At 34.0% G+C, this 24,051-nt stretch overlaps 4 protein-coding genes across 9 annotated transcripts; 2 read left to right on the plus strand and 2 right to left on the minus strand.

The window, feature by feature from the left end:
- Nucleotides 1-1,990: 1,990 nt before the first annotated feature.
- LOC107891254 (uncharacterized) lies at nt 1,991-7,079 on the plus strand. 4 transcript variants are annotated; one of them, XM_016815985.2, is made up of 7 exons: nt 1,991-2,229; nt 3,397-3,586; nt 4,591-4,668; nt 5,342-5,471; nt 5,837-6,134; nt 6,314-6,368; nt 6,820-7,079. In XM_016815985.2, the coding sequence occupies exons 2-7, from the start codon at nt 3,467-3,469 to the stop codon at nt 6,892-6,894; spliced, it is 756 nt and encodes a 251-aa protein (XP_016671474.1). In that variant the 5' UTR covers nt 1,991-2,229; nt 3,397-3,466; the 3' UTR covers nt 6,895-7,079. The 4 variants fall into 4 exon arrangements, with proteins under 4 accessions (XP_016671474.1, XP_040956664.1, XP_016671473.1 ...); XM_041100730.1 differs by having other exon boundaries at nt 1,992-2,229; nt 3,278-3,586; nt 5,342-5,414; XM_016815984.2 differs by having other exon boundaries at nt 2,016-2,229; nt 3,278-3,586.
- Nucleotides 7,080-9,798: 2,719 nt separating this feature from the next.
- On the plus strand, nt 9,799-13,893 carry LOC107891253 (nudix hydrolase 23, chloroplastic). The gene is made up of 7 exons (XM_016815983.2): nt 9,799-10,203; nt 11,510-11,641; nt 12,345-12,421; nt 12,624-12,759; nt 12,854-12,994; nt 13,143-13,201; nt 13,551-13,893. The coding sequence occupies exons 1-7, from the start codon at nt 9,979-9,981 to the stop codon at nt 13,609-13,611; spliced, it is 831 nt and encodes a 276-aa protein (XP_016671472.2). The 5' UTR covers nt 9,799-9,978; the 3' UTR covers nt 13,612-13,893.
- A 2,155-nt stretch (nt 13,894-16,048) lies between these two features.
- LOC107891252 (riboflavin synthase) lies at nt 16,049-18,340 on the minus strand. Of its 3 annotated transcripts, none has more exons than XM_016815982.2 (2): nt 17,106-18,340; nt 16,049-16,298 (listed from the first exon to the last, which is right to left on the minus strand). In XM_016815982.2, the coding sequence occupies exons 1-2, from the start codon at nt 17,967-17,969 to the stop codon at nt 16,293-16,295; spliced, it is 870 nt and encodes a 289-aa protein (XP_016671471.2). In that variant the 5' UTR covers nt 17,970-18,340; the 3' UTR covers nt 16,049-16,292. The 3 variants fall into 3 exon arrangements, with proteins under 3 accessions (XP_016671471.2, XP_040956665.1, XP_040956666.1); XM_041100731.1 differs by lacking the exon at nt 16,049-16,298 and adding an exon at nt 16,735-16,852 and having other exon boundaries at nt 17,106-18,254; XM_041100732.1 differs by lacking the exon at nt 16,049-16,298 and adding an exon at nt 16,735-16,856 and having other exon boundaries at nt 17,106-18,254.
- Nucleotides 18,341-18,643: 303 nt separating this feature from the next.
- LOC107891251 (probable L-type lectin-domain containing receptor kinase S.5) lies at nt 18,644-20,972 on the minus strand. Its single transcript, XM_016815980.2, has one exon. It carries the CDS (start codon nt 20,775-20,777, stop codon nt 18,822-18,824), a length of 1,956 nt encoding a protein of 651 aa, XP_016671469.2. The 5' UTR covers nt 20,778-20,972; the 3' UTR covers nt 18,644-18,821.
- Nucleotides 20,973-24,051: the final 3,079 nt, after the last annotated feature.

Consider the following 24,051-nt stretch of genomic DNA (forward strand, 5'->3'; position numbering starts at 1 on the left):
AATTATTTTTTCAGGACCTACTATAGCAAAAGCGCGTCCACGTGAGAGCGATTTCAGAAATTCTTCTGATAAAGTATCCTACTTGAAGCGTTTTTTATACTATTTGCTCAGAAACGTCAACTCGAAATTATTTTTTCAGGACCTACTATAGCAAAAGCGCGTCCACGTGAGAGCGATTTCAGAAATTCTTCTGATAAAGTATCCTACTTGAAGCGTTTTTTATACTATTTGCTCAGAATCGTCAACTCAAAATTATTTTTTCAGGACCTATTGTAGCAAAAGCACGTTCACGTGGGAGCGATTTTAGAAATTCTTCTGATAAAACATCTTGCTTGAAGCGTTTTTATACTATTTGCTCAGAAACGTCAACTCAAAATTATTTTTTCAGGACTTACTGTAGCAAAAGCGCGTCCACGTGGGAGAGATTTCCTTAATAAATTTTTAATTTAATTACTCATGTAACCCTAAACCCTAATTTAATTGATTTTTTCTTAAAAACCCATAAACACGAAACCTAATCCAATTTTGAAAAAATTATAATTAATTTAATTAAGAAACCCTAAACCTTAATCCCTTATTTGTTTACTTTTTTCTCCAAAACCTTAAAAATCCTAAAAAGCCTAAACCCTAAACCTAATACTAACCCTAACCCTAAAAACCCAAAACCTAACATAGGGAGAAACGGGCAAAACGCGTCCCCAAGGGAGCGTTTTATGTGGCAACAAAACTCGCCATTGAGGGAGCGTTTTATGTGGCAACAAAACTTGCCCTTGAGGGAGCGATTTTCGTCCACGTAAGCAAAGCATGCCCTCAGGGACGCAATTTTCTGCCACGTCCCCTGACATCGCACTGATGTATACGCGCTTTCGGGGAAAAGGGCCATTCTGGTAAATAATAAAATGCCGGGCTCATTTCGGTAAATTTTTAAAAAAGGGCTTTTAATGGTGTTTTGCCCCACTTAAACACCCGAAAAAGGTGAGTCTCCAATTAAGTCGGTGATGTTGCTGTTGACCTTAATCTAAAGGTATCTTGTCCTGAGGTGGTGAGAGCTTTCCTTTAAAAAAATATATGCGAAAACATATTACTGTTTAATTTTCTATTCGCTAGAGAGATGAATAAGGCAATAAAAGCAACTATTTTCAACTCTCAAGGCAACTATAGTTTCCAAAAGGCTACTTTCTTCCATTCCACTCTCGTCCTTAAACGCAAAAAACGCAATTATTGGCAATTTGTATGCTTTCTTGGACTTTTTTTAAGCATGTTTCTTTTAATGGATTTTTTTTTTTGTTTTCTGAAATTTTGTTATCATTTTTTTCATGATTTATGGTGTCTTAGATTGTATAATTTAGGTTGAGAGAGCTTTTCTTAATATAAAATTTCTTAAGGTTATAATTCTCTCTTGATTAAATGTAATATGCAATGTAAAATCAGTTGTCATTCGAGATCTGTTAGAAATACGATTTAAGTTTTTGAGGTAGAAAATTACATTTTTACTTAAGATATTATATTTATTGAAAGAAATGGATTCCAATTTTTGAGTGCTTGTACGATGAATACTCTTTTTGATTTATTTGATTTTGGTAGATGCATATGAAAATAAATATTTAGTTAAAGCATCCATTGTTGAGTTAATAGTAGATTGCAATAATTTTCTAGGATGATTGGAGTTAAGTTTCACCTTCTTTTAAGTTATAATAAATTATAATTTGTAAGAAATAATCAATCCAAATACAATATAATAGATAAAAACTAATTAGCTTGAATTAAATAAATTAAATTCAAAATAAATTATTGATTAAAATTTTCCAAAGGTCGAGTTACTCGCTTGAAATATAAGAAAATTAAATAAAAATATAAAGCTTGAAAATTAAATATGAGAAAAACTTTAGGCCCATTTTTCATTTGAATCAAGCTTAGAAATTTTATCTAACCTAATGGTTAAGCCCAATTTCTAATCAATAAAACTCAAGCCCAAACTAATTCTAAGCCCTAATTTATTCCAAACCTAATAGAAGTCTACTGCCAATTTCGTTTTTGCCGTCCAACATATCCCTCAAAGATAAAAGAAGCCTCATTCCGGTAATGGGTTTTCTTTAATTTCCTCAAAAGTAAGCTACAACTCAACTCCCAAATCTGTCTTTTAGATTGATTCGAATGTTTTGTACCCCGTCCCAGTCCAACTCAGATGCCCCGTCTTCATCTTGTTCTTCCGTTGCAGTTCATTTAGCTGTGAGTATTTTGTTGGGAATTGTGAATTTGATGGTTAATTGAGCACATTATAATAGGAAAAGTTGATGTGCTTTTGTTGTAACCAAGCAACTAATTTAGTGTTTTACTTTTATGTAGTATGCTGCCTATGTGATTAGTATAAATTTTTTTTTCAAAGTTTAGTGTATATTAGGGTTCAAATGCGTATGTGGTGGAGTTGGTTTTCTCTTCTATCAACTTTATCTGGAATATTGATTATGGGTTTGCATTCAATTATCTGTGAAATTGTAGTTATGTGATCAACCTCCATTAAAAATTATGATATAAATTGGATTATTCTTTGTATAAGCCAAGTTGGTTTTATGATTTCATCTTTAACTGTTTTTTTTTTTGTTATTTTGCATTATGATGGAGATATAAACATTACAATTAAGCTGCCTTTTATCGATGCTCTTTTTTACTTTGTGGATACCAATAAAAATATCTGTTTTGGATCTACTGTAATTTAGTTGTTTTATTTGTTTGAAACATTTGCTTCATAGGAATTAGTTTTCACTTCATTTTTTATGTTGAAATGTTGTGGAGAAAGTTTGTGAGTCCCCCCTCCCTTTATTCTTGCAGTCATCATTTTCTATATTATCTGTCATTTGTCAAGCTTACTCAATGTTTGATTATTTGTCTTCTTCACCCTAAATTAGATTAACGTAGCATGATTTTTCCAGAAATGGCTCCTTTGATTTCTCAAATATTGCTAGCAATACAGCTTCTAGGAAATTTATAGTACCGTATGCATTAAGCATTAGAAGAATCTTAGCCTTTAGCTTTGTTTGAGGGAGCAGAATGGGATTCATGTCTTACATGCTCGACAGCTCAGTATTCGTTGATTTTTTCCATTTCTTTTTTGGCAAATTGAAGGCACTAGAAATTGTAATTCTCGTAGTTGTATTGTTGAACCTCGAATATTTTCCTACAAGATGATTGTAAACTAAATGCTTTGATAAACTGAAAGTTGGAATCTGTATTGACATTATTCAAGATCTGATCCAAAGTCCAAATCCTTATTGTGCAGTAAAAAAACGAAAAGTTAAAGTGAAAAATTATCACCCGCTTTAACTCCTGAAAAAGGCGAGTCTTCAATTAAGCCGGTGATGCTGTTGTTGTTTCTAATCTCAAGGCGTCTTGTCTCAGGGCTGCAAGCTTTCCTTCAAGAAACCTATGCAAAAACGTATGACTGTTTAATCTTCTGTCTGGTGGAGAGATGAATAGGGCAATAAAAGCTGTCATTTTCAACTCTCAAGGCAGCTGTCTTTTCCAAAGGGCTGCTTTCTTCCATTCCACTCCTGTCCTTGAACACAAAAAACGCAATTACTGGCAATTTGTATGCTCTTTTTCTTTCTTTTCTCTGTTAATTATTAAATTAGATATTTATAGTTTTAAGCATGTTTTCTTTGATGGGTCTTTTGGTTTTATGGAATTTTATTTTCATTCTGTTTTCATGATTTATGGCGCCTTAGATTATATAATTTTGGTAGAGAGAACTTTTCTCAATATAAAATTTTAATCCTATTGCACTCCTTGTTTTGGATAAGTTAATGGTGAAATTGGAGCCTTTTTTTCTACCTGGGGTTCTGTATAACATGTAAGTGAAGATACTGGAGTCTTGGCTGTTTCTATGATTTGTTTCAATGACTGCTGGAAACTTCGAAGATTAAAGAATGCTAAATTTTTTTTTTGGAAAATAGTGAAACCTGTAAATTTAGTTATACATTTAATTGAGTAGTTTATGGTTTATGATTGTTAAGTGCAAAATACTAGATATTTTCATTTGGTAAAAATGAGAAAATTTAAATCGGGTTTTGTGTAATAAAATTTCATAAGGCTATAATTCTGTCTTGATTAAATGTAATCTGCAGTGCAAAACTAGTGAGTAAATTTTTTAAGGAAGAAAAATACATTTTTGCCTAAGATGTGTATGAAAATAAGTATTTAGTTAAAGCATCCATTGCTGAGTTGATAGCAGATTGCATTAATTTTCTAGGATGTTGGAGTCAGGTTTCACGTTTTCTTTAAGTTTTGTATTTGTAGACACATATATTTTTTAAGCATTAGTCTCGCCCTTTGCTAAGCTAGAACTTCTCAGATATTAGTTCTGCTTGGTTTAGGGGGACTGTTGCTGATTGAGCCAATTCTCGCATTCCATTAAGAATATTTATTTTCTTTTGGTTTATTATTCCACCAATATAGACAAAGAATCCTTGTTAAATTCGTTGTTGTTGTTTGATAATCTTATCATTTAACTTGCAGTACTTTAAAAGTGTTCTTTTATTGCTTTCAGCATTTTGAATGATATTCATGTTGTTCTTGTAATACTTTTGTTTTCAGGGTAAGAGGAAAAGAAGGATGCGTGCAAAACAAGAATTACTGCGCAATTTTGGTGCTTATGCAGATATCATGTTTGAGGTTTCTATTCAAATCGATTAGTTGTTTTTCTAGTTTATGTAAATTGTAATAAAACCTGTATGGTCATGGAAAAGCAAACATACTCCTGTGGGTTCAAAAGTTGCATTATGGAGGACTTGTATTGCACTGGCTCATGTGCTTCTGTTTGTATCCCTAGTCAGTCGTAGTTGTGTCATCCCATTCCTGAATGGAGCTATGCTACATTTTTGGGATTTCCATTCATGTATATAGGTGCATCTCCTGCGGGTCTTATATAATTTGTGGGATCAGCATGCACTGCTGTTGCCTTATCGTAGAACTGATTCTAATTTAGCCAATAATGCTTACTTTTAAATGGAACTCTAGTTGATGTAGTCAAAATCTAAACCAATGTACTCGCTGGTTAATTGTGTTTCTTTGGTGAAAATTTAGTAGTGTAATATGTTTTATCGACCTTTGAGCATAATAATTCTTTTAAAATTTTAATATTATCATAAAATGTTCAATTTTGAATGCAAAATCTAGAAAAAAAAAAAAAATTTTAAGCTCAAGGTTGTAATAGTAATACATATTGCAGAAAGTTTTTTTTAAGCATTAGTGATCTTTGTACGTTTAGCTTATTAGAATACTATTTTCTTAACTGGTATCTTTGAATCAAAGGGTTTCAACTGTTCTTTGGTCATTTTGCTTTCAGAACTGGAGAGATGAGTTTCATGAAGATGATCCGTCATCAAGTAGAGGCCCGTCATGGTTCAAAAGACAGCAAAGTAAGGGATCTAGAAGAGATTGGTCCGACAATAAGGGATTTTATTACAGGGGTAGAAGTAAGGATTTTAATCTCTTAAAACTTAAAATTTTCAGACCTATAATTATGTTACATGACCATAAAGAATTTTTTCTACATTGAAAGGAGCCTCTAGATTGGATTTCGTTCTATTTTTCCAAGGAGTGACCTTTTGAAACCCGAGTGGTTAGCTTATACCTGGATCTACTTTAATAATCATCATTTGGTGTTGGATGTAATACTTATTGCTCTATTTTAGGCATCTCAGTCATTCAATTACTTCAAAACAATTTATTTCCTTCTCTGATTTTTTTATTGAAATTTATTGTAGCATATTGCATGTACTATCACATTATCCTCCTGGATCCCATGCTAGAATCTTACTGTTTTTGAACACTTGATTAGGACCTTTTGAGTTTTGTGAAGACATTGATGATGACATAGAGAACATATTTAGGTCTGCATTTGGTGGAAGCCAGTTCTTTTATTGGTCCTTCATTAATGATGAGTACCCTAAATGGAGGAGATCCAGATACTCGGATAACTATGAGAAATCTTGGAGGTGGAGCTCTCAATTTGATGAGGATTCAGACTCAACAGAATCTGGTAATGCTGAGAGTTCAGACCAAGATACAATTGCAGATAGGCGGGCCCTTGGACTAAGTGCATCTGGTCCTCTAACACTTGAAGATGTCAAAACTGCGTGAGTTCTTTTGTTGTGTTTCTCAAATATCCTAGTGTGTGTGTATATTTTTGGGTTATTTCTTTTGGGGTACATATAATAACCTTGTAAATTGTTTTTGTTGTTAAAACCACCACAGTTGCTTTCGAAAAGATATTCTTTTATGTTGTCTGATTATTTTTGTTCTCTTATTTTGTTAGATATCGAGCCTGCGCACTGAAATGGCATCCAGATCGTCATCATGGCTCTTCCAAGGTATACATTCCCGTTCATTAGGGCACTTTGTTGTTTGGTTCGCTTAAAATAAAGAGCATATTTTGATTGTTTTGTGTAAGATTCAGAATCATTCCTTTATTTATTTATTTTTTAAATTCTGATACTTGAATATCTAAATTCTAAAGTAAGAGGTGTCATCATAATACTTCAAAGAACATTTTACAGCCGTTAACCCTCTTATTTATTTAAGCAATCTTGAACGTGGTTTTTATGGCTACATTCAGTAAACGGTCTAGTTATGTTATCCAGACTTTTCGTTTGCCTTAAAGTATCCGTGCCTAACACATTAAAAATCTTTAGAAAAATTGAACATGTAAGTGTTGATCACATTCAATCCCGAGTTGGATCTAGCATAATGATGGATGGCCCTAATAGATATTATCGTAACTTTTTGTTTTAACAAACTGATGAGTGAATGCACAATGAGCAGGCTGTTGCAGAGGAGAAATTCAAGCTTTGTAACTCAGCATATCAGTCGTTATGCGATAAGTTGGCATTGAACTGAGGAATGTTTTGAAGCATGCGCTCTAGATGTCCTCAAGCCGATAACATTTGTTATATTTATGATAATGGGTGTTGACATTTTGTATTTTAGATAGATCAGATAATAACAGTGGGCGGCATGAACACATCATGTATGGATTCATGTGATTTTAACACTTCAAATTTGCATACCAATATTTAAGAAAATCACTTTCGCTGGGCTTCTTCCTGCTGATGGTCTGATGGTGTGATAAACTAAGTACTCTCATGTTATGTATGTTTATGAATCATGTGATAAGGTGAAAATAAATTTTTACAATTCAAAATCATCATATTTTAAAAGGAAAATATGTTGTGGTAATTTTGGTGATATATTTTTAAAGACTTCTAATATTAAAATTAATTTCTCTCTTTTATTGGGTAAATTTGAAGTATATGTGGATTTTGAAAAATATTTAGGTTTTTAGGTATATTTTTTTATATTTAGGGAAATAAGTTAATTTTGGAGAGAGAAGCAGAAACCGTGTGTTGTTGGAACTATTATTTTTTGTGTTGGGTGTTGAAAATTTGGGAAGAAAGATTTATTTGTGTTTGTAGTTAAGGTAAATATTGTGATAGTTTTAAGTATATTTGAGTTCATAGTGATGCAATAGCGTTCGGAGACCTACACATTTCATCTGTCGTGTTGGGATGAAACTATTATTTTAGGAGCCAATCGCATTGTAACTTAGGCTCCGAATTTATACGGAGTTGAAGTATAACTAGGGCTCCTAGCATATGATGGTTATGCGATTACCAGTTGGGAGTATAACTTGGGAGTCCAATTGATAATGATTATGCGGTTATTGGTTCAAGTTTCATGATACCGAAAGAGGATGTTTTATAAACCCCATATATAAGTTTAAGACTATAATCATAGGGAAAAATAAAGGGGTTTCAGGGGATGAGTGATTGTTGCGGTGGAGAGAAAGCTAAAACTCGAGTCAGGGCGACAACAGTTGTAGTTATTAATGAGTTCTTTAATCACAGTAACCGTTGTCGCCCTAAAAGGACTTTTAGGTTTTTTCACCGTAACAATCTCTCCAAAGTCCTCTTTCCCTTAATTTTGTCACAGGTTTCGAACAATAAAGTTAAAAATATTGCTTTGGAGGAGACGAAAAAAAAAAGAATAAATTGGTTATACCAGAAAACCTCTTAATTTTTCCTTATAATTATGGTTTCAAACTTATGTATGAGGTTTATAAAGTATAATCTTTGATGGCATGAAACTTGAACTTGTGATTGCATAATCACCGTTAATTAGGCTCCCGAGTTGTACCCCAACCCGTGACTGCATAACCACGTTAATTGAGGGCCTTAGTTATATTTCAACTTGTGACTGTATAACCACTGTGAACTGGAGCTCGCGTTTCAATGTGATGGGCTTCTAAGGTGATGGTTCTATCCCCACACCGTAGATGAAATGTAAGGGTCTTCGAGCATCACCGCATCACTGTGAACTCAAACAAACCTTAAAACTATCTCATAGCCTCCCTCAAACACAAACACAAATAAATCTTCCCGTCTAGAAATTTCAGCACTCAACAAAAATACAATTTAGGAGAGATTCTTTTATTTTGTAAGAGACGGTGGCCGAGAAAGTTGGAGTAGGGGGAAAATCCCCCTTTATATAGGCAATTGGGAAAAAAAATAAATAATGTGGGAGCCTGTGATCGAAATTCCCGGGATAGGATGTCTGAAAATTATCCTGGGATTTTGGGGTTCTGAATTATTTTCACGAGTTAGGGTTAAAAATGGGAGGGAAGAAAATGTGCCTTATAGGACACATTTTCAGCTAAGGTGGCAGAAGGGACTCTGAAATTGTATCTTGTAGGACACGCTTTCAGCCTGCATGGCGCCAACTCAGCTAAAAACGCGTCTTATAGGGCGTGTTTTCAACATCCTTTCTGCTAACTCAACTGGAAACGCGCATGTTTTCTTCCCTCCCATTTTCAACCCTAACATTAACTTGTGAAAAATTCTCAGAATCATAACCCTAACCTTAAACTAGAGATTCTTAAGCTAGAGAATCCCGAATAAAATTCAGACATCACATCCCAAAATGTTTTTGAAAACGCTTCTGTAAGACGAATTAATAAGTTTCAAATTGAATCTCATAATTAAGTTTCGTTTTAAGTCAATTAATAAAATAAAAACCCTAATTTTGGTATCGGACTCAAACCTTCGATTTAATAACCCGATTTTACTAACTTGATTTTTGAGATGTGACACTTCAAATCATATAAAATAATACTAATTAAATTTAAATGTAATTGTTATTTAAATATATATGATTAACTATTCTCTCCCATAGTTTCCCTGAAGGACTCTGGTCTAGTTGAGGGTTGAGAGTTTTGGAGAAGTGTTTGTACTTGCATTTTAAGGTTAAAAAGTGAGATTCTTCCGCCAAAGATTGAAGTTGGAAAGTGGTGAGAGATGGTGTTTCAGAGTGGGATTGTTTAGTTTTGTAGATTTGTTTGAGAATATTCCTTTTTCACATTTAAATGTGTTTATGTAAATATATAAATAACATTATATGTGTTTATATTTAATTATACGTGTTTGATGGTTAAATTGATAGAATTTGTAAATGTGAAGGGTTAAGTTTATTGAATGATTTAGAATTAATATCAAATAGATAAAATATATAAGTATAGAAAACTATTTGTGTTATTATACTAATTAAAAAGGACCCATGATATGATTTATCCTATATATATATATTATATTTTATAAAAATTGCGGTACAATCATAACTTTTAATGCATACTTTAAAAAAAATTAATATTTTTTTTGTTATTTTTATATTGGAGAGCATTTATGTGGTAAAAAGTTAAGCAGGTAGAATTAAATGAATTAAAATGGAAATAGATATTGATTATTATCTGTCTGTAAAAAAACAAGGCTGAGTAAGTGAATGGAATCATAAACATCATCGACCAACCACGGCGTCTTACATTCATAGGATTATATATCATTTGAATTACCAAAAATATCCCTTTTCTTCAACTCTTTTCAATTTCCTCCCTCCTCTATTCCTTTTCTTTTTCATTGTTTCAACTTCCTAATGCTAAAAGCTATACAAATTCTTGGGTGTTCATCTGGGTTTATCTCTCAAAGACTAAAGAAGCCTCATTCCGGTAATGGGTTTTCTTTAATTTCCTCAAAAACAAGCTACAACTCAACTCCCAAATCGCTGTCTTTTAGAGTGATTCGGATGTTTTCGACTCCGTCCCAGTCCAACTCAGATGCCCCTTCTTCCTCTTCTTCTTCCGTTGCAGTTCATTTAGCTGTGAGTGTTTTGTTGGGAATTGTGAATTTCGTGGTTGATTGAACACATTATAATAGAAAAATTGATGTGCTTTTTGTGTAATTAAGCAACTAATTTTGTGTTTTACTCTTATGATTAGTATAAAAAGTTATTTATTTTTAAAAAGAAGTTCAGTGTATTTTAGGGTTCAAATGCTTATGTGGTGGGTTTGGTTTTCTGTTCTATCAACTTTATCTGGAATATTGATTATAGGCTTGCATTCAATTATCTGTGGAATTGTAGTTATGTGATCAGCCTCCATTGAAAATTATGATATAAAGTGAATGATCTTTGTATAAGCCAAGTTAGTTTAATTTTTGTGCTATTTTGCATTATGATGGAAGTACAAACATTAAAGCTACCTTTTCTCGCTGCTCCTTTTTACTTTGCGGATACCAATAAAAATATCTGTTTTGGATCTACTGTAATTTAGTTGTTTTATTTGTTTGAAACATTTGCTTCACAGGAATTAGTTTTCACTTCATTTTTTATGTAGATATGTTGTGGAGAAAGTTTGTAAGTCCCCCCTCCCTTTATTCTTGCAGTCATCATTCTCTATATTACCTGTCATATGTCAAGCTTACTCTATGTTTGATTATTTGTCTTCTTCACCCTAAATTAGATTAACGTAGCAAGACTTTTTCCAGAAATGGCTCCTTTGATTTCTTAAATATTGCTAGCAACACAGCTTCTAGGAAATTTATAGTACCTTGTGCGGATTCTCCTAATGTCTTGTTATTTGGCAGTTGTTATGTTATAAACATGTCTGATATTCTTGTGTTTTTGGATTCCGTGTATGGTTATTTTGCTAAACATAGTTCACTTAGTTTGACTCTGATGTAGGCTTTTGATTCTGGTTTCTTTGGTATTTGTATTTATTTACTTTTTTCAGAATGTTTATGCATTAAGCATTGGAAGAATCTTAGTCTTTAACTTTGTTTGAGGGAGCAGAATGGGATTCATATGTTACATGCTCTACTGCTCAGTATTCGTTGATTCTTTTTCTATTTCTTATTTTGCAAAGTGAAGGTGGCTAGAAATTTTAATTCTCTTTTTCATAGTTGTATTGTTGAACCTCAAAGTGCTGATAGTAGCCATAACTTATTTTCCTACAAGATAATTGTAAACTAAATGCTTTGATAAACTGAAAGTTGGAATCTGTATTGACATTTTTTGTGGTTGTTTTCTTTACCTATGGTGGTAGAATATCCCAAGGGGTCAAGACTAAGAATGTGAAGGAAAATACCTAATTGTATACCAGTGATTGAGTGTCTTTGTCATTTTACAGGGCAATGTCCGTAAGATCAAGTTCTGCCAGTGGTGTGGCGGCCCAGCAAAGCATGAAATTCCTGATGGAGAAGAGAAGATAAGAGCTATTTGCACCCTCTGTGGAAAAATTGCCTATCAAAACCCAAAAATGGTATGTTAATTCATTGCCGCAACCAAAATATTGCATGTTTCTGCCCAAGTATAGCTCAGGGTTATGGTCTTCGTCTCTCCAAGCTTTTTCACTTTGATTTATGGACACATTGCAGATATTTAATCCTCTAGAATAGGGTATTTGAAGTTTGAAGGGAAGGCCCTAGATTTGCATGGAACGGGGTTATGTGTTACTTTAACATACATCTTTCAGAAAACTAAAGATTTTTCCGTGCTTTGATAAGCCTTTGAAGAGAAGCCCCCTAGGTTTGCACAGCTTCGGGTTAGGGTTTCTTTTTCTTTTTTCCCTGTCTCCATTTGATCAGGATTTTAAAGTAACGTGAAGGATCATGGCATGGTTTTACTTAATCAACTACTTAAAAGTGAAATGGAATTTTTTTTTTATCATCTTTAATGGTTGCTTTTGTTGCAAGTTTTTATTTATCTATTAGTCAACATGAAAAATATGGGTTTAGGATTTCTTCAAATAGCCCACAAGCATTGGGGTGGGGGTAGGTAATGGGTTTCGTTCCTATTTTAGATGGCTAGTAGAGAAAAATGCTTTGAATAAAATGTATGCTTCCTGTATTCTGAATCATTGTTTCCTTGGTAATTTGTACATTGTTGCAGGCTTTGAATTACTTTCAATTTTCAAGAATATACTTTTATGCTTAATTTTTGTTCTAAATTGATGATACCTTTAGGTTGTGGGTTGCCTCATTGAGCATGATAGAAAGATTCTACTATGCAAGCGAAATATTGAACCATCTTTGGGTCTTTGGTATGTATTTATATGATTGGAATTTTGTTTAGGAAAGGATTGAATATTGTTTTTTTCATTTCCTGATATTTGTTTGCAAAAGAGATTAATTATGCATTTGAAGCATGGAGTATTCACACTTGCTTTTCTTGTAAAATAGCAAGTTTCTACCATCTCTGATGGCAATACAAATATTTGAGTTGATTGGGTGGCATTAACATAGGACTCTTCCTGCTGGTTACCTGGAAATTGGGGAGTCTGCTGCTGAAGGGGCAATAAGGGAAACATGGGAAGAGGCAGGAGCTGAAGTGGAAGTCATTTCCCCTTTTGCACAACTGGATATTCCCCTTATTGGACAAGTTAGAAGAAGCATCCTTAATTTACTTCTGTATCTCATGTACATTTATGGAAGATGTTTATGTATCTAACATCGCTTTGTCCTTTTTGGAGCAGACTTATGTAATCTTCTTGGCAAAGCTGAAGAAGCCCCAATTTTCACCAGGACCAGAATCATCTGAGTGCTGTCTCTTTGAAGTGGACGACATTCCCTTTGATTCTTTGGCATTTTCTTCCATTTTTGTTACTTTGAATTTGGTATGAGCTTTTTCTTTTTCTTTCTTTCCATAAATGTAAATATGCTTTTGTTACTTTGAATTTGGTATGAGCTTTTTCTTTTTCTTTCTTTGCATAAATGTAAATATGCTTAAAATTCATAAATTGTATTATCTCTCTGTTGCTGCAGTACATCGAAGATGTTAAATCTGGGAAAGTAAAGTTTCACTATGGCACCATTAAAAAAAGGTAATTCAATTTTTTATTTCTTAAACTGCCACCATTGTGAAGCTCATTGAGGGAAGAGAAATTTAGTTTCTGAACTTTCATTTATCATCTTGAATGCATAAACGGCGAAATAGGGAGAAAAACCTGTTTCCCGATGTTTGTTGAAAAATGCTATTTTAAGTTTTCCTGTTTCATTGTCTCTTTCCCCAACAATTAGGGGGTTCCTTTGTAGTTTTGTTGTTTTGCAGTATGATCTGAATGAATGTGAAACTTGCACTTTAGCTTGTTCCTTATTTACTAGTTGTTTTACTATCAATCTTAGTGAAGCTCTCTCTTATTATCATGTCCTGGTTCTGATGTTTGGTGGCAGGCTTGGGACTGGCCCATCAGATATCCGTGCCTTTACCCTCGACTATCACTTGCAGGTTTGAGATGCGGTTGCCACATCTTGTGAAGTGAATAATAGTGGGGGTAAGGCTAATGTGCTGAATTGTTGGGAGTGAAATCCTTTTACCGTTTCTTTGGCTCTGAGAAATTGGGTTTAGTCTGGTGCTGTATCTTCCATTGATATTTGAGTTTTCCAAGTAATATCCCTACAATGTTGATCTGGATTATTGGTGTTATGAGTTGCCTTTCATATACTTAAATTTCTGTGTTCTTCATCTCTTATCGCTCCTATTCTAATGAAGTTCCTATTTGTTAGTTAACAACCAGATTCTCAGGGTAAATGTTTTATTGAAATTTCCTGCATTGGTAGACATATCTTAGAAAATTGATTTTTTCCCCTTTTGAATTTATTGTTCTGCTTTCTGGGATTGAATGCACAACTTTTCGGTGTTGAGATAGAGTTGAGCACCAAGACGAACTGTGGGTGAGATAAAGGTTTTATGAGGTATAAAGCTAAAAGTTGGGAAAAAATATATTTTGGTCTTGAAATAGGTTTCATGGACTTGCTTCTGCAACATGTTTATTGAGTCTAAGGAGTTTTTTAGGTATGATGTTGGATTTTGATCTCCGAAGACAGTGAAAATAATATCAAGAAAAAGATGTTTTTAATTTATTTTTTAAAAACATTATGATTTATTTGGTCAGATTTACAAATAAAGTTATTTTAGTCTTTGAAATTTTATTATTTTTCAAATTATCGCAAAATAGATAAAGAAACTAATGTTAGTTAACTTTGGTGACATGAAATTTACCTGACCGTCTACGTATATGTTCCATTAGTAATTAATTAATTTTTTAAAAAATAAAAATATTTTTTATACTTTTTAATTTTTAATAGCTTTTTAAATTTAAAAACATTTAATTTATCTTTGACATGGCATCTACATGTATGCAACATCAACAAAATTAATAAATATTAATTTTTTCATTCATTTTGAGATGATTTATTAAAAAATGCTAGTCTAAGTGCTAAAAGATACGAAAAATTAAACGGAGAACTAAAATAAATTTTTTTTTAGAACCAAATAAATCTTTATGCCTTTTAAAAGAAACTTAAATGCTCAAAATTGGTTTATGATTATCTATTGATGTCAATTAACCTAAATTCTACTATTAGGGCCCCTTTGAATGGACGATGTGTGTACTTACAATTAGTGTAAAAATAACGGTAACGGTGAAATTAGATACTGTAGTATGAAACAAAAAAGCTAAATGCACCGCACTTGATGTAAACGTCTATCTGAAAGAGGCCCTTAGTCATTGTACTATGTTTAAGTTTTGAATTTGATTTTTATATTTTTGTTTTAATTTGATCATTTTTAACTCTGATACTTTTTTTTAATTTTGAAATTTTAACTTCAACCCAAATGGTATAAGCTTTAAATCAATTTAAGCTAAATTTCATTATTTTTAAAAATCTTATGCAATAAACATGATAATAATATTATGTTAATTCGTTATTTTCATATAATATTAAAAAAAATCACATAATTTTAGTAAACAAATTTAATGAATATCATTTCTTAAGATTAGAATTTTAAAATTCAAGAAATAAAAATTAAAGGTAAATTACACAAATAGGTACTCAACTATAAAAAAAATCATTTTAGACACTTAAAATAAAAGTTTGCAATTTAAGTACTCACATCATATAATTTGTTTATTTTGGTCACTCCCCTTAGAAACTTAAATAAGAAAAATCTGGCATGACATTTTCAATCAGCAATTAAAAGCTTTATTGACAATACACAATGGTTTCTTCAACTTGCACCTTGATATTCCATGGGATTAGATCATCCATTCATCAACACCTTGCACTTTATTTGAAGGTTTGCTGTTGAAGAAACCACATCTTAATGGCGGCTTGAAAATGCCATGTCAGATTTTCGTTAAAATGAACAAACTATATAATGTGAATGTGAATGTCTAAATTGAAAACTTGCTGTTGAAGAAACCATTGTCCACTGTCGACAAAGCATTTGAATGGCTGCTTGAAAATGTCATGTCAAATTTCCGTTAAAGTTTTTAAAGAGAATGATCAAAATAAAAAAAAACTATGTAATGTGAGTGTTTAAATTGAAAACCTTTTATTTTGGGTGCCTAAAATGAGAATTTTTTATAATTGAGTGACTATTTGTGTATTTACCCAAAAATTAAATAAGATAAAATAGGAAAACAAAGACTAAATCTACAACTTATACATGCTATGCGACTAATAGTAAAATTTGATTTAATGGATTTGACTACTATAATTTCGATTAGGGTTGAAATTTTAAAATATAAAAAAGTATAGGTATTAAAGTTGACCTAAATCCATAACTTATTATTATTGAGTATAATATTATGTTCAATTGCCTACCAAATAGGAGAAGATATGAAAATATGAAGAGGAAAAAGTAAGTAAAGCACTGCACAAACACAAACACAAACACAGATATCTTATTGAAAAAGAACACAGATAGGACAATGTCTCAAAATATCAGAATTGATATAAATAAACAAAGGTGAATGGTGAAGTCTATAGCTGAAGCCCCCCAAAGTGAGCTTGGCTGATTGATTATTGAAGAAGGTTAAATGCTGTGCAAAGAGAAACCACCCTTTCCTTGAAATGAAACCGTCCATCCTCTTCACTACCTTCTGGAATTAAAACTTGTTTTATTTTTCATCAATTCTGTCAAAAAAGGCAATCCATCCAACAAAGTTCATTTTTTTTTTCAAATCGTCACACCAACAAATTTGACACAAGAATTTTAACAGTGTTAACAGCTGAGCTTGAATTTTTAAATCCAAAAAATAAAATGACTATATTTCTCAAAATAAAAGGGACTAAATTTCAAATGTACGGAGAGTACAGGAATTTGTAGCATATTTTAACCAATTTATTAAGAGAGAGGGAGTAAATGGTTATGAACTTAAACGTTACAATAAAAGTAATTTTGATATTTCCAACCAAAAAAGCCTAAGGCAACCTATATAACCCAAAATCGAGAACGGGTACTAGATTCGGGTATATGTCCAACATGAGTATGCTTCATTTCTTTTAAATACATATATTTGAAAGATCATAACTTGAATATGTATTGAACACTAATATCAGACACAAATACCTTGAGAAATATGAAGAGGAACACATCACTGGAGAAAGATGACAAGCAGAAGAGGAAGCACTGGCAATTCACATATATGATGATGTGTTGTAAGATTTTGGCAACTGATTGACAATGCCTGTCTAATATAGACAATCATCAGGTTTTAGAACAACTACCAAATTAGACCCCATCAGTCAGTCAAGCCATCCCCAATAATGCCTCAAGAATCAGACATTGGCTAACACATACATCATTATTCCTTGAGACACACACATTTTGCTACAACATACCAATCATTAAATCAACCTGATTCTCACTTATGCAAATTATAAGTAGCTACCGGATTCAACAACTAGTGTAAAAACAACATAAGTGAAGCATGAACTAACCTTGTTATGAGTTTCTGGAAATCGTGAGCCTTTAATGGAATCAACAAAACCACTGCTGAGAAGCCTCTCAACATACTTGCCGAGGATATCCACCTCCAAATTCACCTTTTGCCCAATTTCCTTCAAAGGAATCACCACTTTCTGCCGAGTATAAGCTACTAGCATGAAATTAAAGCAAAGTTCCTCTTCAAACACATCCACCACTGTCAAACTAGTCCCATCTATAGCTATGAATCCTTTTGGCACTACATATTTCAATAAGTTTTTATCCGTCTTAACCTTGATCCACAATGAATCCCCTTCCACTTGTTTCCCCACTATCTCCGCTGTGCCATCCACGTGTCCTTGCACGAAATGGCCTCCCATCCGGCCTGTTGGCGGGATAGCCCGCTCCAAATTCACCAATGACCCGGGTTCCAGTTCACTCAATGAAGTTTTCCTTAGGGTTTCAGGGGCCAGCCCAACCGTGAATTCTCCCAAATGGGTGTCGAAATCCGTCACCGTTAGGCAAGTTCCATTAACCGCAATGCTGTCACCGAGGTGGACATCCTCTATAACAGTTTTGGCGTGTATTTTGAGATCGAATCCGCCGTGATCGGCCATACCCAGTTGCTTGATTTCACCCATTTCTTCGACGATACCGGTAAAGAGGGAGCGGATGGTGGGGGTACGGAAATTTTGGGTTTTTGGTCTGAGCTTGGATGGTTGAGTGAAAAGGGAAAGGGAAGAGGGTTTGAAAATGGGGTTGATTTTGAGGTGAGGTTTGGCTAAGGGAGACTTTAGGAGGTTGAAGATGCTTGGGATTTTAGATTGAGAGGTATGGGGGATTATGCAAAGCGAATGCAGAGATGCGGAGAGCACCATCCTTTCTCTTCTCTGTTTGTTTCTCGAGAAACAGGAAATAGCAAAGGTTGAAGTTCACTGTGTCTGAATTCCAATCCGGTCAAACCCTTAAGCCTCTGTTGCTGTTGGAGTCTCTTTCTTTCTTTCTTTCTTTCTTTCAATAATAAATTTTTTTTATCATGAAAAATATAAATGAGTACAATTCAAATGCGGTGATTTCCAGTAAAAGAAGTTTGGAACGTGAACAAATTTTCGTGAAATTGCACAAATGTCTATTTTCTATAAATATTTTAATTCTCAATTCTAGATGCAATTTTCCAAATTGTGGACTGGTGATATATTTGACAAACAACTTAAAAGAAGTCAACGCCAAAACCTGGCAAGAACATCCAATCCCACATCTCGTATCAATGGTGGCAAATATTTTCAAGTAAGGAAGCCTACAAATTATGGGTCAAAGTTTTGGATTAAGATGAAAAGAAATTAATTCGTAATTTTAGATTCCATTGGTCGTCTACCTTTGCTAATTAGTGATTTGCTGCTCATTGGCATTATAAAATAGTCGATGGCGTAAGTTTCTTTGGTTAGGTTTTAGTGTTTGGTCAGCCATATGTTGCAGATGTTGACATTTTTAAACTATAGCAGAGCGAAGCCAGAAAAATTTATTAAGGAAAATAAATTGTAATTTTAACAATAATAATTTATATTTTTATAATTTTAATTTTACCTGAAACTATTTACAAGCACTCCAATTTACTTTTAGTTCACTTTCACTTTTAAGTTATATTCAACACATTTAAAATTCCAACAAACAAAAGAGAACTAAATCCGTAAATGGATCATTGATGGAGATTGGGCTTGACTGATATGATTTCATCTACCACTAAGATCCGTAAATGGAGTGAGTTGACTTCCTGTAAGTGAATCATCCATGTGGTTGAAGGATGGGGGCATGGCTGGCCACACAAATGAAGGTCGCTCTTGGGGTACCTGGGGTGGATCCGCTTCACCTGAAAGTACCTGCAACACAGTCCTCATTGAAGGCCTATAGTGTGGGTTGGGATGGCAGCAACCCAAGCCTATAACAAGCACACACTCCACTTCTTTTTCATCAAAGTCCCCATCCATCCTGGAATCAGCAGCGCCACTGATGCTTCCTTTCCTATAGTAATCCCATACCCGATTCACAATACTATTGTTGTAGTTGTTTAGCTCACTTTGATTCCCGGGCTTTCTCCCACAAACAACTTCCATCACAAGAACCCCAAAGGAATAAACATCGGTTTCCACCGTGGCTCGGCTTATAAGAAAGGTTTCTGGGGCCATATAACCTGGCGTGCCAGCGATCTCGATGGTTGAATGGTGCGTTTTTTCTTTCTCTTGGATGGTTCTGGCCAGTCCGAAATCTCCGAGCTTGGCGTTGAACTCGGAATCCAGCATGATGTTGCTAGATTTGATGTCACGGTGGAGCACCCTTTTTTGACAACCGTTGTGAAGGTAGTCTAGTGCTTGAGCCACCCCTTGGATTATCAATAGCCTTTGCTCCCAGTTGAGTGTGGATTCCTCCTGCAGGGTTGGTTTATCATCGCAGAAGATGAACTTATCGAGGCTTCCATGGGGCATGTATTCGTACACAAGGAGAAATTCCCGCTTTTCGTAGCACCATCCTATTAACTTGACGAGATTCTTGTGATTGAGGTGGCCGATTGTGGTGACTTCCGCAATGAATTCTTGCTTGCCTTGGTGTGATTTCTTGGACACTCTTTTGACAGCCACGTCGTTGTTTCTCCAGGTTCCCTTGTAAACAGTTCCAAATCCACCTTTCCCAAGCTTGTTCTTCGGGTTAAAATTCCCAGTCGCTTGCTTCAATTCCTTTAACCCAAACCTCCTTGGACCCAAATTGGAACGTTTAATCTCATCTTCTATGTTCCCTTGAAGTCGAGCACCCTGACCCTCCAAATCTTCCTCTTTGTATACCCTCCTCAACCACAAGTACATGGCAACCCCAACTAATATACCCACACTTGCCACTGGAACCATGATCCAAACCCACCGTAGATTGCGATCTCCACCTATATCGGTACCAGAAAACGCCCAGGACTTCACACAGTTGAGCTCAGTTTCATTGCTTGTTGAACCAGAGAATCCCATGAAAACCTTCTCCGGAAGATGAGTAGAGAGATCAAGAGACTGAGAAAGCACAAGTGTCTGGTTGTCCCCAATGAAAACTGACAACTTTTGGCCGTCATAACGAAGATGCACCCTTAAATCGTCACCTCCCGAAATGTTAACACCGTAGTTGCTTAAAGAAACTTGCTTGGTTGAGTGGATGCTGTTTATGTTTAACCCAATATGGTTGCCATCCATATCTTGGTCGTCGCTCTTCCTGGTGTCAAATTCCACCGCCACCACACTGGCCTGAGAAGATCCATTTGTATTGGCATTTACCATCCCCAACCACTGTCCTTGGCTGTTGTCCGGTAGGCTGGAGTTGCCGGTTATTAAAAAGGCAACGCCTTCGCCACCAGGAGAGGTTTGGCTGCGGATATTGAGGACGAAACTTGTATTGAAAGAAGCAATGGTGGTGTGGTTGCCTTTCCAAAGCCTAAATGGTTTCTTATACAGAGCTCGTCCAGACAAATTTTGCATGGAACCTCCATTAACATCGGGAGTAACTTGGATAGCTCCAAGAACTATGTAAGAGTTCCTACTCAAGGTAAGCTGGCTTTCATCTTCTTTCTGGAAAGTTGAAAAATTGAACTGAAAACAGGTTACTTGAACAAGAAAAACAGCTGGGATTAAAAAGTAGGCTAAAAGGGTAGAGCCCATGCTAGCTGCTAGCTACTGAAATTAACACCAGGTTTCTGGTTTATATGATGAATAACATACAACTGGAGATGGAGGTATAAGTATGAAATTCGGCGGGGATGGAGGTGATTTTATAAGGGAAAAAGGGAAATGTAAAAAAATAACAATTTTGGTCAACCCCATATGAGTTGTACAATCGGAAAGTTCTTAGTATTTACTCGGAGGAAGGAGACTTGGAGTGTGAAATAAGTAATTGTTGAATAATATGTTTAGAGTTAGTTGTAATTTGAATATATTATTATGTTTTTCTTACAACATTCTGTTTTCCATGTTTATTTTAATTTTATTATAAGGATGATTGGAATTTAAATTATTTTTAGAATAGATGTAATTTTTTTAAAATATTTTATTATCCTCAAATTGGAGTAATATATTATTGTTAGGATTTATGATGAGTTTCAAAAGTAATTTTATATTATAATTGGAAGAGTTTGGAGGGAGATAATCCTATTCATTCAAAGTCTAAACTGGAGTAAAGACTTTCCCTGGTTTTCTATAAACCAGTGCTAAAGTTTCCCAACCTATATATGTATATTATCATAAACATAATTGTCACTTATAAAAATACACCCCAATGCTTGTTCTATGTTGTTTTGTCAGCCTCTTCTTTCTCCCACACAACAATGTTGTTCCAAGGCCAGAATTTTTTCTTCAATAAATGTGTTTTAAAATATTATATCTCATTAGCTAGTCTCTACTAATTAAGGTAGAGTTGTTTGATTTAAATCTTACACATCAATTCAAGTTGCTTGTCTATTAGAAGTGATTAAATGCTAAAGTTACATATTTTATGTAATTAATTTGGTTAATTTATGAGAATGCACCACTAATTTTGCCATATTTATTGAATTTTGTGCAGGAATGCAATTTGGGGCTAAATAGAAGAAAAAGGAAACAATTGGGCTAGATTGAAGAAAGAAGCAAAGAAGGAGGGCCAAAGCAGAATTTTTCCAAGAATAATTAGCTGAAATTGTTGACTTAGTGGGAGATTATTTTGGGATATTTTTTATATTATGGAATATTTTCCTTGATTTTCTATACTAGTTGACTCTTAATTTAGTAAAGCCACTAGTATAAATAGAGGCTACATTGTTCATCAATTCATCAATTCATGAATCAAGCTTTCAATTAAGTCTTTCATTAAGTGTTTTTTCTTTCTTCAAATATTTTTCATTTAGTTCTTTTATTAAGTTTTTAATTACCAAGTTTTCTATCAAGTTTTGTAGCAAGTTCTTTTTAAGTTTTTCATCAAGTCTTTTCATAAAATTTTCCATCAAGTTTTTAATCATTTCGTTTTTAAATTAAGCTTTTATTTCTTGCAATTCAATCTTTTCTTTCTTTGTTTTTGTCAACAATTAATTTCCAACCTTGCGTCACTTTCATTTTTTTTTCATTTATTCAATCTTATTTAATTATTCCAAAACCAACATGCCCCAAACCTTAGCCAACTAAACCCATTTTCAGTTTTAGGCCGAAATTAGCCTCGTCAAAATCCGTGAGTTACGAACCCGAGCCATTTAACTCCTAAAATTCCAGTACTTATTACTTCTCCGGATTAAGAGTATGATTTTGTCGGCTCACAAAGTCAGGTCAACACTAAGTCAAAAAAGACGTCGTTTAATTTAGTGTGATTAGACGTACAGTTGGAATTCCGAAAGGAACGTTTCTAATTGGTTTTCTGTGAACACATTGGCGTGCCAAGTGGAGATTGCTGTTTGGTTCCGTCAAGGGAAGTAGTAACCGGATTTAAATGTCCCACGCGGTTGAGGGCATTGGTTCGAGCTAGGCTCTTCTAGAACGCAAAGCTGCCGGAGTTCTAAATCACGAACGTTTCGTGGTTGTTCGATTGGTAAGGGTTAGTTATTGGACATTCCATAACTAATTTACACAAGAAAGAGTTGATATCCGAGGCGTCTTTGGTAGCTATAACTAGCTTATTGGAAAAGAGGAGTTCATCCAATTTCGAGGATCGGTTCAAAGACGAGGAAAATTCGTGCCTAAAGCTGAGCTTATTCTAATTAATTTTTCTTAATATTTATTTCACTGTTTTTATTATTCTGTTTTCAACTTTTTCTTTTCACGCATTTTATTTATTTATTTTCAGGACTTAAAATTTTATCCCCCCGGATTTCTTGGGCACGACAACTGCCCCGACATAAATCTGGTCAAGAGAGTAACAATTTACAGTAAACCAGTCTCTGAGGGATCGACCATACTCCCTATACTGCATAATTTGCAAACTAAGGCGTAGGTTTATATTGGTGGATTCGACACCCATCAAGAAGCTTCTTCATTTAATATATACCATTCAACTGATTCAATTGAAAGTTACTTATTCGAACACATATTAAAATTTAAAATTTAGTAAAAGAAATCAAGTTTATTTTATTTTATTAAAAGGATAAACTATCAAAATAGTTACTTTTATTTATCTTAAGTTATATTTTAGTCACTTATATTTGAAAAGTTACGTCTTAGTAACTTACGTTAACATGTTATAACATTTTAGTCACTAAGCTGTTAATTGTCGTGGCACATTAAATCATCATTTAAAAAAAATTAGATTAAATTATACAATTGATTTCCATTTTTTTTCATTTTAAGCAATTTAATTTTTTTATTTTATGTTCTTTTAACTTTCCTTTTTTTTTCATTCTCTTTATCTTCTCCCCTTGTTTTCCTCCTTTCTCCATCTCTTTTAACATAGTTTTTCCATATTTTCCATTTGTTAAAACTTTCTTTATGTTTATAAAATATGAGGAGATATATTAACAGATTTCGGGACAAGAAGAGGAAGCGCCACCCTCAATGGAGGTGGCACCACCGAAGAGAATAAGCCTAAGACCCTGGGTCTTGGTGGCAGCAACGGTGGTAAAGGTGTGGCCACATTTGGGACTAGGTGCATCTTTATCGATGTCCTAAAAAGTCTCCAAAGTCCAATAAGTAGGGGTCGAGATTGCCACGATTTCAAGCCTATCCCTACCCCACCCCACTCCACCCCACCCCTCACTTGCAATGCAAACAATATCACACCGTCAATCCTCAGATCTAGTACTATAAACACTCACAAAGAATCAATAATCCAAACATCGGAGCTCCATAATGGGCCCAAATTTCTTGCTTGGGACCTTCATTCTCATCCTTTTTTTCTTCTTTTAAGAAATTAATCAATCAATTGTTCTTGTAAAAAAGAAACCAAAAGATCAAAATTTCATCCTTGGATACCCTATTTTCT

Source organism: Gossypium hirsutum, chromosome D09 (genome assembly GCF_007990345.1).
Source record: "Gossypium hirsutum isolate 1008001.06 chromosome D09, Gossypium_hirsutum_v2.1, whole genome shotgun sequence".
Classification (NCBI taxonomy): domain Eukaryota; kingdom Viridiplantae; phylum Streptophyta; class Magnoliopsida; order Malvales; family Malvaceae; genus Gossypium; species Gossypium hirsutum.